This window comes from Xyrauchen texanus, chromosome 3, assembly GCF_025860055.1.
Source record: "Xyrauchen texanus isolate HMW12.3.18 chromosome 3, RBS_HiC_50CHRs, whole genome shotgun sequence".
Taxonomy (NCBI): Eukaryota; Metazoa; Chordata; class Actinopteri; order Cypriniformes; family Catostomidae; genus Xyrauchen; species Xyrauchen texanus.
The window spans coordinates 16,171,662-16,190,504 of NC_068278.1; the positions used below are offsets into that span (position 1 = coordinate 16,171,662).

General features: G+C 39.1%; 2 protein-coding genes across 2 annotated transcripts in view; one reads left to right on the top strand and one right to left on the bottom strand.

The window, feature by feature from the left end:
- Positions 1-2,752, top strand: part of LOC127633882 (LHFPL tetraspan subfamily member 7 protein) — a 210,442-nt gene extending 207,690 nt beyond the window's left edge. The window contains exon 3 of the mRNA XM_052113260.1: positions 250-2,752. Coding sequence (XP_051969220.1) covers positions 250-476 — 227 coding nt within the window. The 3' untranslated portion in view covers positions 477-2,752. The remainder of the gene's footprint in view (positions 1-249) is intronic.
- Positions 2,753-2,893: 141 nt separating this feature from the next.
- LOC127624254 (spermatogenesis-associated protein 22) lies at positions 2,894-17,190 on the bottom strand. Its single transcript, XM_052098995.1, has 6 exons — positions 17,073-17,190; positions 16,050-16,173; positions 10,818-11,448; positions 8,928-9,030; positions 8,751-8,848; positions 2,894-3,239 (listed from the first exon to the last, which is right to left on the bottom strand). Exons 1-6 carry the CDS (start codon positions 17,188-17,190, stop codon positions 3,048-3,050), a joined length of 1,266 nt encoding a protein of 421 aa, XP_051954955.1. The 3' UTR covers positions 2,894-3,047.
- Between the last annotated feature and the right edge of the window lie 1,653 nt (positions 17,191-18,843).

The following is an 18,843-nucleotide window of genomic DNA, read 5'->3' on the forward strand; positions in this document are numbered from 1 at the left end:
TGTTTGCTTACTTTCAACTGTAGTACCTTCCCTTAAAATGTGCTTGTATTCAAACTTAAGCAAACATTTAATCTTTCATAGCAATATATTAACATACAGTATATTAAAACAATATATTATTACCCTGTGGTTAAGTAATTACAAAATGAGACTCTCCAACTGCTATTATTCTGATCCTATTCTGTGCACATTAACACCACTCAAAACCACCAGTGATTCATTTGCTCCTTCTCTTTCTCTCTACTCCAGTGTTCATTATGGGATCTGGTCTACTGGTCTTCCCCTTCGGTCTCAACTCCAGCCTGGTCAAGTCTTTCTGCGGGGACTCCGACATCTACAATGCCGGAGAGTGTCAGATAGGATGGGGCTACATGCTGGCTATTGTGGGCGTCATGCTCACCCTGTTCCTGCCCTTTTTTGCCAAGTACGCCCCCAAAGAGCAGCTGTCACCGACCCCATTGCCCACCCTTTTATAGGGCACTAAAGACCACCATCTACAATATTCACCCTGCTCATAATTATGAAGTGATCATTTTGACCTCAGACAGAACAGACTGCAAAGTCTCAACGTGATTTCCTTTGGTTAGTAATGATGTTGTGATGAAGATGATGTCGTTTGGGAGCAAGACTGAAGATCTAACCCCCTATATCCGGTTTATGTGCCGTTATCTTCCTTTATTGGACAATGTCCTTTCTTCCTTCAGAATCAGATTTATTTTTACTTATTTTGACATATGATACATGTATTTGGGTATTTCTCTCCCTTTCTAAATAGTTTAAAAGGTCTGTTGTCTTAGTTTAAGGACTAACTACTGAAATGTGGAAAATGGACCATGAGGCAAAGTAGTATTTTCATGATTTAATTTGCAATCCAATTTTACTGTCGGCAGGCAATGAACTGAAAGAGAAGTGGTAGTCCCTTTGGACAACATATAATGCATCAGGATCTCTGAAAATATCTACTAACATCTGTAAAAGATCATTTACTAAGTTTACAGCAGCTTCAGAGAAACTGGATTAAACTCAATAAATCTGACAGCTCTGTCAGAAAGTTTAGCTTTATACAGTTTGTAGCACCTGATATACTGCAGTACTTATTCAACAAGGACCAACACTGGCGTAAGTAAACGAAAACCTTTTTATCCTCTGTAAGTCTCACTACTGTAAAATCACAGGCTTCTTTATTTATACTGTTTTCTTCACTTCTTTACTCATGAAAACCCTTTGAGATCCATGAAGGAACTAATTATTTAAATGGCTTTAAACTGCCATATTGCGTCATGTTGACCTCAAAGAGGACAATTCAAACATGAACACAAGCATGGACTTCTTAACAACTGTATGTGTAAGTGACAACTGAACACACTAAAATCGCGTGTTTTTCAGATCGTTTGCCCATTTCCTGAGTAAACCAGAAATGTTGTGAAGGCTCCTTATGCTTTCTTTACTGTAACTGAATTAATCAGGATTAAACGAAATCAGGAGCAAGGCAAAGACGTATTGACAGATGTTGTCACTTAAAGTTGGGTTTAAGTCAACACTCAGACACCATGTTCTGAAAAATACCAACTTCTAACCAACTTGTGCCTTTTGACCATTGCTAAGACTTAAGTACCTTTCATCAGGTTATGTACTTCTACTTAAAATCATGTTGTAAATGCTTTCTTGTTACATTAACATTGTGCATTGTGTGTCTCCATAATGATGATCATGAGTGTGTTTTAGCTGAAAGATTTGAATGTTGTTGCTTCAAGACTAGCTGATGATTTGAAGGAATTGCAAAAGTAAATGATGAAAGTAAAATTAGCAAGTGATTGAAGGACAGCAAGAGTAAAAGCAATTTAGTCCTGATTTGTCATGAATTATGTATCCATTACTTATTGACATTTGTTGTTACGATAAAATTAATGTGCTAATGCATTTACTCTTGGCACAGCAATACAGTGAAGATAAAGCTTCTACTTGGATCATTCCATATTGCACATGGCCCACTTTTACCAATGTGTTGATACATTTGTGTAATGTGTACAGATTGGCAAAAAGAATGCCACTCAAAATACCCCACTGAGTAGATTTAATGGCAACTTCTTTCATATTTCCATGATAAGGATGAACATACAGTGAAAAAGTGTACTTTTGTTTAAGTTAACCAGGCCCAGACAGAATCTGCCGATTTCTGCGGAATTATTTAAACAAATTGTGTTAAGAAGAGCTGCGACACTGCAAGTACTACACTATTATTGGTAGCTAAATGAGTCAAAAATATTTAACATTTAATTCACATATGCAATGTGAATAACGGCCATTTAAATTCTGTGTCATTCTGTGTGGGTCTGCCTATAACATACACAATACTTAGTGGACAGAGCACATTACTCTGGCATCAGATGTTAAACATAAGCCGGCCCTTTAAATGCGATTATGCAGGAGTACACTGGTTGTATCCTTGGGTTGCCTTGATGGTGAGGCAACCTGCATTCTTGAGTTTTGTCTATATCATGTATGTGAAGTCTGACCACTGGTAGAACTTAGAAATGTAGATAAGTGCTATGGGTTTCCCCAGTTTTGTTTTGGTTGTTAATAATTCTGTAACATGCCATCTTGTGGATGGTTGGTTATCTTTTAAAAGATATATTTTGAGATGTTACCTCATCATTGTGTTTGTTTAACCATTGAATCTTTAAAATTGCTGTTATGTGTTTCTTCTTTGTAATAAACCGTTTCATAAAATACTGCGAATTTACATCTTTTAAAAGAAGACACTAATAAAGCTTATATAAAAAAAATCCAAGTTTGTAATAATTTTAATACAAATTGTTCTTTAATGTTCCAATCAAGAAAGACATATGAATTACAGTAACTCATAACTACAATGCAAAGTAACATTCATTTATCAGCTATGAAATCAAAATCTCCAGCTTTACATGTCATCTCTGAACTCATTCACAACCAAGACAAAACCAAACGAACTTCAGTATAATGCTACATCAAAGTTTAGCATCACTAGTTTAATCTTTTTCCTGCTCCTCGTTCTATCCAGATCTATATCAGATTTCAGTGAACATCAGTACGGCATTCCTCATCTCCACGTCTGATGCTTTCACAGCCTCCTGGGCATTCCTTTGCTCTGACAGTGAGGCCGCTCGGACTGACACACATGTCATTGTGTCCTTATCCCTATCGTAGTTCCCAACGCAGCGATGCACCTGACCCCTTATCAGTCTGGGCAGTGCCTGCACCTATAAAACAGATGAGCAATCACTTTATCTCTCTGAATTGATATGCTTATGGTTTCTCCACCACTGCCAACATCACATAACAATGTGCAGTTGGTGGAGGATATTACAGAAAATTCTGACTAATCTACAGGAAGAGTAAAGCAGAAAGTGGGAAGGAAGTGGGTGTAAGTCTTAACCCAGTGAGAGCATCTTCAATCTTTAATGTGTCATCTCTGATCCGAGCCAACTAGAGGAATGTGGGCAGGTCTGCTTCTTAATCGTTTTATAAAGAGGTAAAAAGGCAATTTTGGATCATTATTACCACCTACAGTATGTGCATATAATTATATTAAGAGCGCTGAAAGGGAATGTTTATCAGAGTAACATTGGTGTAAGAAGAGCTTAAAATTTTGTCTAAATTTAAATGATTTTTACTTTCAAATAATATATATATATTATTTTAGTGTACGTCATGACACATATTGGTATTCGCAAGCCATTTTACTATTACTATTACTACTATTATTATTAATGTGAATTTCCAATTTCCAAGTAAAACAGGATATATTCAATTTAAATGTTAGGTGGGATTTATCCATCGAGAATGAACTGCATCATGAAAAGTGGATGTTCCGTATACCATAATGGATCCAGACCTAAACATATTTTTGGACAGTTTTGTGGAGGACTACACCCCTTCTAAAATAGGTGTCATAATGAAATTAGGCCGCCTGTGAAATCAAGTCCCCAGGGAATAACCGTTTGTAATGCCTGATCAAAAACCTATTCTTTGTAACTGTAAAAAGCACTATATATGTGAAAATAGCCTGACTCTGGCTTTACATATAAAATGAAAATATTTCTTAAAAACAAAAACATTCATGCATTAAAGAGATGTTTCAGGAAAGTCACACAAATCTGCTCAGCACAAATAGAATTTCTGGGTAATATATATAAATATATATTTAAGCTACACAGAATTGACAGCTGTTCCCTCAGAATTAAAATCAGAATCAGAATGAGCTTTATTGCCAAGTGTTCTCACGTACACAAGGAATTTTTTTTGATGATAGGAGAAACAAGTGCACACAGAACATTACAGTGAGATACAGAATATAAAACAAGACATACAAATAATAGGACATATAACAGAATGGTATATGTACATGTGCAAGTGGTAATATATGTGCAAGGTAGATGTATGTACAGTTATTGAATTAAATATGTGAATTTACACATTTACATGTGATATGTATCTACATGATTGCACTATGGGGAAGTCCTGAGGCAGATTAATTGTTCATGAGGAAAATGGCCTGAGGGTAAAAACTGTTTTCAAAGAGGGATTGGGTAGGGTGTGAGGGGTCCAGATTGATTCTACCTAGGTCTTCTCCTTAAGTCCACTACCATTTCCACTGTTTTGAGCATGTTCAGCTCAAGGTTGTGACTGCACCAGACAGCCAGCTGATCAACCTCCCATCTGTATCCAGACTTGTCACCGTCGCGGTTTAGGCAGATGACCGTGGTGTCGTCAGCAAACTTCAGGAGCTTGACAGTGCAGTCATTCGTGTACAGGGAGAAGAGCAGTGGAGAGAGAACACATCCCTGAGGAGCACCAGTGCTATTAGTGAGGGTTCTATATGTGAGTTTCCTAGTCTCACTAGCTGCTGCCTATCTGTCAGAAAGCTGGTGATCCATCAACAGATTGGGGTCGGCACAGAGAGCTGTGTAAGTGTGGTTGAGGGAAGATCAGGCATAATGGTATTGAAGGCTGAACTGAAGTCCACAAATAGGATCCTTGCATAAGTCCCAGGTCTGTCGAGATGTTGCAGGACTTAATGCAGTCCCATACTGACAACATCATCCACAAACCTGTTTGCTTTGTAACCAAACTGAAGGGGGTCCAGTAGGGGTCCAGCAGAGGTCAAGTGATGTCCTTCAGGTAAGCCAAAACCAGTCTCTCAAACGACGTCATGACCAAAGAAGTAAGAGTGACAGGTCTGTAGTCATAAAGCCCTATGATTTTGGGTTACTGCTGGTGTGCTTACCGTATTTACACACATTACAATCTTATATGTAATACATTTTGTAATGCTGATATTCCGTAATTCTATAGCAGTACTTTTGTGGCTGTTTTCTTGCTAAATGTAAGCTAACCAAATAACACACAAAACAAGAAATGTTTAATTTCACAATCTATTTACCTTATTCAGCCCTGCCCTTTTTCAGTGCTTTGGTGTTTTGTCTCTTAACCTCCGGTTTACATTGCAGCTAACGAAAAGAGTCGATCAAAATTAATTATTTGTGGAAGAACAGAAAGTATTTTTCACCAAAAGTATATGATGTGAGTCTACACCACCCCTTTACTACATGAAAATGCTAGTTGGCGGAGGGGGGCAGGGGGTAGCTCAGGAAGTAAAGACGCTGACTACCACACCTGGAGTCGCAAGTTCGAATCCAGGGTGTGCTGAGTGACTCCAGTCAGACTTCCTAAGCAACCAATTGGCCTGGTTACCAGGGTGGGAGTCACATTGGTTTATCTTCCTCGTGGTCGCTCAAATGGGGTTCTCGCTCTTGGTGGGGCGTGTGGATGCTGCGTAGGACAGCATGAAGCCTCCACACGCGCTAGGTCTATGTGATAAGATGTGTGGATTGATGTCTCAGACACGGAGGCAACTGAGATTCATCCTCTGCCACCTAGATTGAGGCAAGCCTACGCTACCACAAGGACTTAAGGCGGGTGCACACTGTATTATTTGTAATAGTCCTTTAAGATTGTTGCTTGTCAGACTGTACGATATGAACGCATTGATTTCACCATGGCACACTGTGCGACGTTATGTCAAACTGCACAATATACATCATAGCCGACTGTGGTCCCAATCGTCCCGATCAGTGAAAGTGACTCAAGTTACGGGAGGGTTGCGGAATAGAAGCGAAATGGCGAAAGATTGCTGATTTTGCCCTGCGACGAGAGAAATACTTTAGGATTCACAAAATTTCTCAGACGGCAGAATAGTGGCCAAAATTGTGTGCACCCGCCTTTAGAGCGCATTGGGAATTGGGCATGCAAAGTTGGGGAGAAAAGGGTTTTTTCCTGTCACTGTAAAGGTTTCAACTTGTTAATAATTTGTTAAAATGTGTAGTTGACATGACATTTCAAACAGTGACAGCTTGTATTATTTCACATGAAAGTTCATGACATTGCATTTGTACTTTTTAAAATTTATCACACCACATTTTTAAAGTCTTAAATGTGATTAAAACAGTTGTAAAGGGAATATAAATTAAATGTACACCTTCACATGTTTCTGTGTGTTTATATGTGTGCATATAAATATAGTAGCACCCCTCCCCCTTCCCAGTTTAACACCCAAAAAATCTGCTTACCTTAACTGACTTTGTGTTTTCTCTTGGAATTTCATGAGCACAGAGGCACATCAGTATGTCCACAGCATGAAGGAAAGATCTTGTGAATTTATGAATGAAGTACTCCTATTTTAAAATCTCCCCGCTCTACTTCCAGTTATTACATTCTCTGAACACTTTAAAATACTCATGATAATTTTGGCAACTCTATAACCTATAAATTCACTTCATTAGCTAATTACACTTTGACATCAACACTATAGATCTCTATAGCCCCTAGACCAGAAGTTCAAAGACAAACTTTTCAAGATGGCTGCATGCTCTAGCATGTAAGGTGAATAGCTTTGGTTAAATACTATTATGCAGGGAATAAAAAAACGGTTAAAGGAATGAAAATGTAAACCAAAACGAATGAAATATTTAGCAGAACATAACCGAAAACCGGAACAAAGTGATTTTCAATTGTTCCAGTGTGAAACCGTTATTTTTAAATACTGGTAACCAGTTATAACCAGTTAATTGTGTTCCAATTTTTTATCATGAAACTAAATGTCAAAGGGTTTATCACAGTACATTTTTGGAACTACATCACTTCGTGTTGCTTGAAAAAATGTAACATTTGCTTTGATTCTGAAAGAAACTGCTGCATCACACATTTCTTTGCCTAATTGCCCATTGTGGATGTTGCATTCTCTGAATGAAGACCTTTTTAACAACTATGTATAATTACTACATATACTGTACATGCACGGCTAATCCAGATACAAGGAAAATATTATTAGAGGTAAAAAGCATTTTTCTCAGTTGTTTTCAAGTCTTTTCGCTGAATTATTGTTAGATATAATGCAATAATACGGATTTGATGCTGCCAGGTTTCGACTGAGAAGCAGATCTGTAATTAACTGCTTGTTATGCTTTCTATGCCAATAAATCAACCACATAGGAAAAAATTGCTTATTTTTGCTTATTTTGGTTAGGCAAGTGGATTATTTTGGGCTTGTTTTTCCAGACCAGGTTGCATGTTTCTCTTGCAAGAGCTGGCAACACTGCTAGTGGTATTTCACACACCCCTTAAAAATAACATTATTAACTGTTTTATTTTGTTCTAACGGTAACCTTTTTGAAAGGAAGCTGCGGAACTTCTGAACCAGACAAAAAATTACAGTTTTTGCTCAGAACGAACCAAAATTAAAAACATTTTGTTTTTAGCCCCTGCAATTATGTGTGACATATGATTTAAAAGTCATTAAATGTAGTGACATACATCATTAAAGGATTTTGTAGAATTCTTGTATAAGCAAATGGAACTGCTATGATGTCAGATGGAGACTTGATTTCATGGGCAGACCCATTTGATCACGACACCGGCGGCAACCGGTCTACGCAGCGCTGAATGAAGTCTAACACACCTAATGGAATCACGATGAGGTCAGCAGGGTATTCGATTTCACAGGCGAACACATTTGAAGAGGCTTCACTGGGAGTTGGAAGCTGAGGGTGACATGCATCTTTTGTTGGCCATTTAAAGGCCATAAACGGCTTATGAATAACCCGATCAACGTGTAGATTTTTGCCCATTATGCCGATTTCTCGTGCCATGTACACACCTTACCCGGTGTTCTTACCAGCTCATCTAATAAGTGCACGTGTTGAGCACTTCACAGTTTTATGTCAAAATTAGAGAATAACGCGATTATTTCAAATGTCATGTAAACACGGATTTCTTGCCAGATTTTTTTTAAATAAGCTGAGTTTTTAAGGTTATCAGTGTATTTATTGGTGTGCAAGTAAACAGGCTAATTTTATTTGCTATTATTACCATAACCTTTATTACATTAAACTTAACCAGCACAATATAATTATTGCATAAACTATTGGCAAAATGTTTTGAAAGGCTGCATTACCTTCAGCTGTAGTCACAACCTGGATGTTGGTTAACAATAAACAATAGCCTATAAGACCTAGCTGATGTCAAGTGGAGCTAGTCATTACATTTTTTAGTTTTTTGTCTTTCTACTAACAACTCTATAATTATATATAATTATATCATTAACAAATATAATAATATGCACAGAAGATGAATGTGTGTTAATTAAGAGGGTACATTTTGATTTTATGTTGGGTTGACAAGGAAGATCATCAAAATGCTATTCTCCAACTTACATTTTCATAGTAGAGACACTGGATCACATGTTTACCATCTCTCATGGAAAATGTCTTTGCTCCGTGCTCTCCCACTGTAACTGCAGAGTCAAGTGTGGCTGTGAGCAGAGACAGTACTGTTAGAAATTAGTAATGAAAGAGATGGCACCTCTCATCTGTGTGATACAGTCCACTCACCAAAGATCTCAAATATTATTGGTACTTTGTTCTTGTACTTGCTCCAGTGCTTCATGCCTTCAATAACAGCAGTAAGGATACGCATGGATGTCTCACGTTGTGGCTTCCAACAGAAGGGAAGGTTAGCTTAGTACTCATAGAGATAATTATGACTGCTTATTAGGAAGGAGATAACGTCTGATGCAGTATATTGTGCATGTACATCTTAAAGGAATATTCCACATTTAATACCAGTTAAGCTCAATAAACAGCATTTGTGGCATAATGTTGATTTCCACAAATATTAATTTTGACTCATACCTCCTTTTCTTTAAAAAAAAAAAAAAGCAGAAAACCGAGGTTACAGTGAGGCAAGTAAATGGGGCCAATTTTTGGAGGGTTTATAGGCAAAAATGTGAGGCTTATAATTTTATAAAAGCACTTACATTCATTCTTCTGTTAAAACTCAGGTATCCACCTTTTTCCTGAACGGGGAAATTTTCCACGATCCACCTGCTTTCAATTTCCAGTCTCCAATACACCTGCATCGGAGTATATTCTTATCGGGTAAAGTATTACATTTGTAGTAATTGTCAAAACAACATGTGGCTCTATAGTGCCAATACTTCAAGGAGTCAAGCTGACAGTTTTTTCCAAGGAGATATCATTCACTACTTGCACATGTTGAGAGTGAAATAAATTTTCACTCCAAATAACACATACATGGTTGTTGTTCTCCATGTGAATCACTCGTTTCAGTTATTTTTACATTGCGTCTCAAGACCAGAAACAGAAAACAGGCAATTAGAATCATCCAAGGCGCCACCCAGTGGCTGCTCAGGAAAACTGTGGATTATTTGTCATTTTTAGTCATTCTAGGGTGTTAGGGTTTGTTGATATTATTTCATCATGGTAACAAAGTTATACAATTTCATATAACAACACAGAAAAGATTAGTAAGTGATTTTATCACACTAAAATCATGTCAACACACATATTGTTTATGTCGTGTGGCTTTACTTGTGAAAGGTGTGTATTTTTATGTTTATTGATTGGCCCCCATTCACTTCCATTGTAGGTGCCTATCTGTAACCCACAATTTTGCTTTTAAATTTTAAGAAAAGGAGGGGCAAGTAAAACTTTATTTTTGTGGTAATCAACACTATGCCACAAATGCTGTCGAATGAACTTAACTTGTATTGAACCTGAAATATTCCTTTAAAGAGTTAGTTCACCCAAAAATAAAACTTCAGTCATTATTTACTCACCCTCATGTCACACTCGATGTCGTGGAAGAAACAGTAATTGCAAGTGGAACACAAAAGATGATATTAAGCCGAATGTCCAAACGACTTTACATACAACAAACAGAGACATTGACTAGGGGCTGTCATACCCAATTTCAGCTGTGGTGTCAGTTAGTCCGATTTCAGACTGGTACGATTTCGGTCCAACTAAAGCATTTACATTAATTTAGATGTTATTACATGAACAAGTTTTTCAGGTTACTTGACAAAAATTTTTAAAGATTTGCTTGAGTATAATAAGAGCAATTGTTTCACTTTGTGCGAAATTTTCAACAAAACACTTGATTTTGCACTATAAAAGTGAGTTTACTATTACAGATAACACATATGTAATACATATGTTATTTATACCAAAAGATGGCTGGTAGATTTCAAGGAGTTATTAGGGGCATGTATGTTATGAAGTTATGAAGAAAAGTGTAAAAAAAAAGACATTTGTTGCCCCCACCAATATTACAATTACTAATGCTGCCCTCTGGTCACTGTCTGCTTAAAATGTTTGGAAAATAACAGCTTTATGATTTTGTATTTTTAGGTGAACTAACCCATTTACCTTGGTTATGTTTAATAAGGAAATCAAGATTATAGACACAGATCGGCACACCTGTTGCTGAGTGGGGATCCGCTCACTTGAGGTGTTTTCTTTTGCCCGCATTCCACTGCCTGATTGTCCGGCACATCTGAAGTTCCACTTTGTGCTCTGACTCTGAGCTCCAGGGCCAACAGTGCTTACTGCTGCAGGGGAACACTGCTGAGGACGGTAAGGGCCACCAGTGCTTACTGCTGCAGGGGAACACTGCTGAGGATGGTAAGGGCCACCAGTGCTTACTGCTGCAGGGGAACACTGCTGAGGACGGTAAGGGCCACCAGTGCTTACTGCTGCAGGGGAACACTGCTGAGGACGGTAAGGGCCACCAGTGCTTACTGTTGCAAGGGAACACTGCTGAGGAAGGTAAGGGCCACCAGTGCTTACTGCTGCAGGGGAACACTGCTGAGGAAGGTAAGGGCCACCAGTGCATACTGCTGCAGGGGAACACTGCTGAGGATGGTAAGGCATTCTGGGGGAATTTGTTGGCTTGATAAATGACTGTTGAATTTGGTTCTGGAAGCCGCTAGACCATCTGGGCTTGCCCAGTGAGGTTGAGCTGCTGCTTGGAAAGCCACCATGAACATGAGATCCAACTGTTGGCATGGAATCATGTCTCATTGGAGGCCTTTGCTGACCTGTTTGTGACCTGGTAGTCAAATGGTGACAAATACACACAAAATACACTGTTGAAATGTTTTGTTGGGTAACCTAAAAATTTGTGGTAACATTTAAACTAACTAGTTTTGTTAAATTCTGAAATATTACTTAAAATACTGTATCAAGTTATTTAAATTATGTTGCACCAACGAAGGTAATGAGGTTCAGATCAGACGGGAAATACATTATATCCTTAATTTTTGAATTAATGATCTACATATTTTTTACTTTTTTGCACATTTTTAGTGTTCCAAAAGTATATGGCTATTTAATGGACTAATGGTGCATTCAAGTCATGTTGGAATTGTTTTTACGAGTTAAGCACACATGAACACCACCGCAAAATTGTAATTACAAGTGGGAAAGTCTCGGATACTGTAGTAACCCTACTGTAGGGAACGAGACGTTGTGTCGATGTAGAGGCACTAGGGGTCTCTCTTGAGCCTCGGTTACCACTTGTCTTTGAGAGAAGGCCAATGAAAATTGGCGAAAAGAATTTGCATGCCCCTTCCCTGCATATACGGGTATAAAAGGAGGGAAGCGTGCATGTGTTCAGAGCTGAGGAGCCAAGAGTAAGGTCCTGGTTATTTCAGCGGCTTAGTACAGTGATGTGGCAAGAGGGACAAAACGTCTCATTCCCTCCATCAGGGAACGGAGGTTACGACAGTAACCGAGGTGTTCCCCATCTGTCATTCACTCGAAGTTGTGTCGATGTAGTGACACTTGGGATCCCTATTTAAAAACAGCACAACACTAAACGGGTTACGTGGACTGCTGATGCAGGTGCAAGCAAGCTGTTGCGTGCGAAAATAGCAGGTGAATCAGACTGCATGTAACCTTCCCCAACGCCCCAAGAGACGTCATATGGTGGTAGGTCCTGCCTCTACAGGGAGGAGCTCTACAAACACAGCGACCGGGGGACAGAGAGAGCTCTGACCAAGGGAGACGCGAATCCGCCGACAGGGGGACCGTACCGTGGAAAATACATCACAGGAGACATAGGAATAATCAGAACCTGTGGAGCACCTATTCCAGCGCAGGCAAGTCAGTGCCTGAGGTGGGTGTGGCTGCGAACTTCCTCCGCTGAGTTCGGAGCCAGAGGGCTAGGGAGGAAGGACACCCAGGGTCCATGACTTGTGAACTCGAATTGGGTAGTAGAGCACATGGGAAAAGTGCTATGCGCAAGCGAAACACTCGGCCAGCTGTTGTCACTGTATTACCGAATTCTACATGTTCGGACCTGTCAAAACACAGGACAAAACCGGCTCAACCAGGAGATTGTAAGACCTTGCAAAGGTATTGGTTGTTGCCCAGCCTGCCGCTCTGCAGATGTCTGCTGGAGGTGCCATGGCCAGTGCCCACGAGGATGCATACACCTGTAGAGTGTGCTCGGTGTCTGATCACCATTAATGTGGCTGTGAGCAGCGCCCCGTGCCCAAGACCCAATCGTCTAGTCGCGAGGGCTGAGGGGAGGAAGGAGGGTTCCAGTCCAGCCCAACACTTGCGGCAGCCCGGGCAAGCAGAGCAATAAGAACATGAACCATCCGCGAACGCTGCCTCAGTGTGTTCTCTGCCAAAACACGCAAGGCAGCGCCCGTGGCTGTCTGAAGCGAAGAGGTAACGACCGCATCCAGGAATGCTCTTTTAGAGAAATAAAACTCTTTTAGGTGGCTGTCGAAGCGCCCAGGGGCGTAGACTGTACTGGGGTGCAGAGAATAGAAAAGCTGTTGATTTGCGTTGTATCTCCAACAGCAAATCTTGTAGATGTTAGTGGAACAGCAGTGGATTTATTCAGCTCGCTGAAACACAACCGCTCAGCACCGAAGAAAACATCTGTCTGAACAGATGCACGCTTCCCTCCTTTTATACCCGGGGGAGGGGCATGCAAATTCTGTTCGCCAATTCTCATTGTCCTTTTCTCAAAGATAAGAGGTAACCGAGGCTCTCAAGAGAGACCCCTAGTGTCACTACATCGTCAAGTGAGTAACAGAAGGGGAACTCTGGATTTTCTTTAAGCCCCGTCTTTCCGTGTTGGGGGCGTGTCGAATTAAGTCAAATTGTTATTGGTAATAATTCAGTTTTATTTAAGGATTTTCAGTTTGTATAAATTTTCTTAATGAAGAATAAAAATAAATCTGGCCAGAAATTAAGACTCATTAAACTGGTTTATTCAGCAACATGCGTTTGCAACATAACTCCATTTTTCATCATTATGTGTGAACACACAAGAATGATAAAATAGGTAGAAAAAGCATTCATTACACACTTAATGTAAGGCTTTGCTCTTCGTTTTGTTGGATTGGTGCTAAAAAAGCATCCTGCCATCAGTAGTAGGTAAAAACGGAGGAAGAAATATGAAATTGCAAAATGAGTGTGTTCTTTCCAGCAAAATCCACTTGAACTTACATCACATAGTATTTATGATTTCCGACATTGTACGTACAAACTTCCCAGGAGGAATAAACACCATAATTCACCGAAAAACTGAGCGTTACCGATATTATCTTGGCTCTGGTGGATTCCGCTGCCGAGGGGAACTATTTCGACTCGGATTTGGCTTTAAGGTGGCGACTTCCCATACGCTGACTGAAGGAACCCATCACAGCCCACACACTTAGTGGTACACCCTTGTCAGTCTTCACACATGCCACTAGACATGTCACCATGGTCTCCGGGAACCATTCTGAGCAGCTGTCCTTCCGCTTCATCCAATCTCATATTACCCTTTGGTGCTGGGGCACCTGTGGTTGGTAACACATAACCCTCAAACAGATTGGTCAACCATCTCTGTTTTGTCTTGGAGCTCTTTCTGTTCTTCATATTGTCTTATTGTCTCTGCTGACTCCCCTGTCCAGTCTTGTGTTTCGATGCCAGCAGATGTTTCGGGTGTTCAGCAGGAGTATCATGACTTGAGGGCAGTATTCAGTCGATCCTGTGCCTCTACCCTTTCTCTTCATCGCCTGTACGACTGTGCTATTCAATTGCGTCCTGGCACCTCTCCTACTCGAGGACAGTTGAATTGGCTCTTGGGCCCTGAGAGGGAGGCCATGAACAGGTATATTAATGATTCTTTAGCAACCAGTCTCCTCCACTATTCCTCTGCACCCGCAGGGGCTGGGTTCTTCTTCGTGGAGAAGAATTACAGCACACTTAGACCCTGCAAACTGTGGGATAATTCGTACAACATCCTCTGCCACCCAGAGGCAGACGCTTATTGGCAGCATTTTTGGTGGCCATCACTTGCGTGGGACATTCATCAGTTCGTCGCTGCATGTCCCATTTGTGCGGCTAGTAGGACCCCTGGCTGGGCTCCTCCAAGCGCTGTCAGTCCCTTTGAGACCCTAGTCATACATAGCCATAAACTTTGTTACTGGTCTCCCCCCTCCCATGGCAACACAGTCGTTTTGACTGTAGTGGACCGGTTCTCGAATGTGGCTCATTTTATTCCACTAACAAAATTATCGTCAGCGCGGGAGACAGGGTAGCGGTCATTAATCATGTCTTCCATATTCCAGTGGATGTGCTTTCTGACAGAGGCCCCCAGTTTGTGTCACGTTTCTGGGCAGATTTCTGCCGACAGCTGGGGGCTACAGTAAGTTTGTCCTCTGGGTTTCATCTCCAGACTAATGGGCAGGCAGAGCGAGCTAACCAACAACTGGAGAAGATACTGCACTGTTTGGCCTCCCGAAACCCTTCTTCTTGGAGAAAGAACTTAGCTTGGGTCGAGTATGCTCACAACTTTTTCCCATCTGCCCACGCCTTTTCACAGATGTGCCGTCACACCTGGAAAGCTGCCAGAGAAACCCTGCTACAAACTGGTGCTCATGTTAAGAGGTCAGCGGATCGATGCCAGTCTAAACCCCGGCTTTCATGTGTGGGCAGAGGGTTTGGCTGTCCTCCTAGGACATTCCACTCTGTCTCCCCTGAAGTAAGCTGGGTCCCAAATTCATCTGACCTTTTCCCATCACCAAGGTAATTAGTCCTGTGGCAGTCCGTCTCAAGCTACCTCCTCACCTCCAAGTCTCTCCGTGATCACACAATAAATGATTTCAAAATAAATCTCAAAACATATTTCTTTGACATATGCTTCTCTGACTCTTTTTGTTTACTCTCATCCTGTAAAGCAACCTTGAGTTTGAAGAAAGGCACTATATAAAATAAAGGAATTATTATTATTATTAAACCAGAATGTTTAAGATATTATGTTATAATAGGCCTATAATACCTAAATAATAACTAAAAATGCTTTAAAATTGGCCCATAACTGAGACAGTAAATTAGATTGATGCTAAAATTGCACTGAACATTAACAGTAAAGTCTGTTATAGATGCATTGATTTAAACTTTTGACTTTTCAAATCAAAAATAAAATATCTTTCAATCTGTCTTTGTAAAGTAATTCAATACTGTGATAATTCAGCAATTATTGTGAGGTTAAAAATAATTTACCACCACATGCCTATTTTAAACTACGTGAGGCAATGATTTTTCCAATCTTTCAAAAACAATTGATTAACAATTGAGGTACAGCAAATGACAACCTTCCAAGACTATTCTGGTTAGGTGGTCTAGTTTCATAGAGTTAAGTACCAGGAATAGGCAGGCTTTTTTGGGTGAGGTAAAGGTGCGTATCCTCGTCCTTCTGAAGCAGCAGGTCTCATATTGGCTTGCTGTGAAGAAAGACAGGTTCGCTGGTTCCACAGACCACTCTGATCTAAAGATAAACCAAAAAGAAACCCAAGGATACTTTAGAAAACACGTATGACTGGTAAATATGATAAACAATCTGTCTATTGATTGTGTTCTGTACATTTCAAAAAGTGAAAATGTGCAATTGTAACATTGAGGAGCTACTTCTACCTGATCTGAACCTTAAAAATACTTTATACTACAGTGTGTTACCTAATGTTCTTTGGTGAATCAGGAGAAAACATTTTTTTTTAGCATCCAGTAATTTATTTAGCATCAGATACCAGTGCTTGAAGTGGAAGAAAAAAAGGGCAGGTACTCTCCTTATAAGTATTAATCGTCATTTTTGGGGGGGTAAATCAACTATACTGTGAGACTGTTTTTGTTAAACTTGGAGTTTTATACAGAAGGGCTCTTCAACTTTTCAAGCATTTTCCCCACATAGAAAACTGTTTATCATGGCTTAATGTACTAAGATTTCAACCCATTGTTTTACTACAGTAATATTGTAGTAGTAACCATGGTTAATTGTGTGGTAACTATGGTTTAACTAAATACCATGATTGAACTATAGTTACCATAGTTATATAGTTAACCATCTGTGAAATGGTTAATTTTTGTAAGGGTAAACAAAACAGAAGTCTAATAATTTTCTGTTTAGGCTAAAAAATAATGACTTGAATAATGTCTAAAAAAATATTTTAAATTACCAAATTTATCCCAAGTAATCGCCAAAAAAAATACATTTAATAGAAGTATCGGTATTGGTATCGACGATATTGGACTTAAAATGATTGGTATCGGATTGAAAAGAAAATAAGTGGTATCGCCCATCCCTAATGCAAAGGAAACACATACTAGCTGGACCAGAAGAGGATGAGAAGGTTTGTATCTTGTTGCAGTAATTGGCAGAAAAGTGTTCACTCTCAGAGGGATTAGATGTCAAAGGCAGCCTGCTTCTCTTCCTTTGATTAAACAGAGGCACAGAGAGACAGCCTACAGAAAGACAAAACTCTGCTTTGATTGCAAGCTCCAGCAACATGAATCAAAATGTACAAATGACTAAATCATATTTAGATCAGTGTTTCTCAACTGGAGAGTTGTTAAGTAACAGTGAGATATTAGGCCTACCTGCTGTTGGTCTGCTCATCTTGACAAATTCACTCACTACTGAGTGTCTAATTGTGAAGAAATTAAACAATATTATTATGGGAAAGTGAGAGATAATTTGTAACTTTATAATTCGTTAAAAATTCGTTAATCATATCAGTTGTCAGTTGCTGAACTGTTTTCTCATTAAAAATATAAATTGACTCAAATGTGAATTTAGGTTATTTTTGTCCACTCACGTCTCTAAAAATTTCATAAAATACAACTCAAAATGATGAAAATGGAAAGAGGTTTCTATAATGAGTTTGTATGTTATGGTCATTAATTCGCAACCAAGCCGTTTGCTCACCAGAATTTTCCTGTATTAAATGAACGTCAACGAAGCGAAAATTGTTGACCGAAAAACGCTTGTTCAGTCGATACTTGTTCAAGACATGTCAACTGTTTAGTTGTCATACTTCATTTCTAAGCGACTTTTGACGGAATCGGTTGATTATATTATTGGCGCGAACGAGGGAAATGTAGAGCGCGAGGTCTGCGTGTGCAAACAGCGCGTGCGTGAACGACGCCTGGATTACAGTACATCAGTGATAACTTCTGAGTCTTGTGTTAATGACTTCTGCTAAAAGGCATTTTAGTTTCTCCAAAAAATACCTGCTATTTCCAAAGGTTAATTTTAAAGTAATTTGATAAATCGTTTAATAAGTTCTAAAATGTTGCGAAAGAAAATCACTAAAATGATAACATTTATTTTGACACAAAATAGTTATTTGTAATATTTTGTATTGGTTAAGGTGATTTAATTGACGTTTTTTCAATAGCTGCCAAAAAATTAGGGGATAGTATTTGGGGTAAATAAATAAATAAGCTTGTAGCAGAAAGGCCCCGGTAAAGCATTGTTTTTCTTAAAGGAGCAGTAAGTTATTTTTTTTCATGGAAAGGTACACTCAAACCTAAAAGATATTTTTGCCTATTTTTAAGATGTATCCGTTTCAATTTAATAACAAATTTCCATCTAATTGAATTGCCTTAACCAAATAAAATGTATAAATCTGTAAAAAAAAAAATGCAAGTTTTATTAATGACATTTTCTTCAAGACTATTCAATTCAATGAGATGGAAATTTGTTATTACATTTAAATGGATACATATAAAAATAGCATAAAACAGCTCATAACAGTTGTCAGTTGAGAGCGCTATTTTGCAGCTGTTGTTTTTGACCACTTTTTCTGCTAAATGTCAGTCCCAAATGTAATTTGGTATCTTTGGTGTGTGGGTTTTGGGAAAAGGGTGTAAGGCTAATCCAATGACTTATCTTGTGGAAATTCTAGAACAAAAAAATAAATGCTTACAGCGCCCTTAAGTTGAATATTTGTTTTCCCAAATTGAAGTGCTCACATTGACTGGTCCAATCACAATGGAAATGCATTTATTTATAGAATACATGAGATTTTAATTTGTCAAAAAAGCATCTTGCTCTCTCAAAAGTATTGCATAAATTGACAGATTTTACCCTATAATTATTGTCCCTATTTCACTATAAGTCCCCATGAGCCTTTTCTCAATGTGTGGGGGCACCCACCAC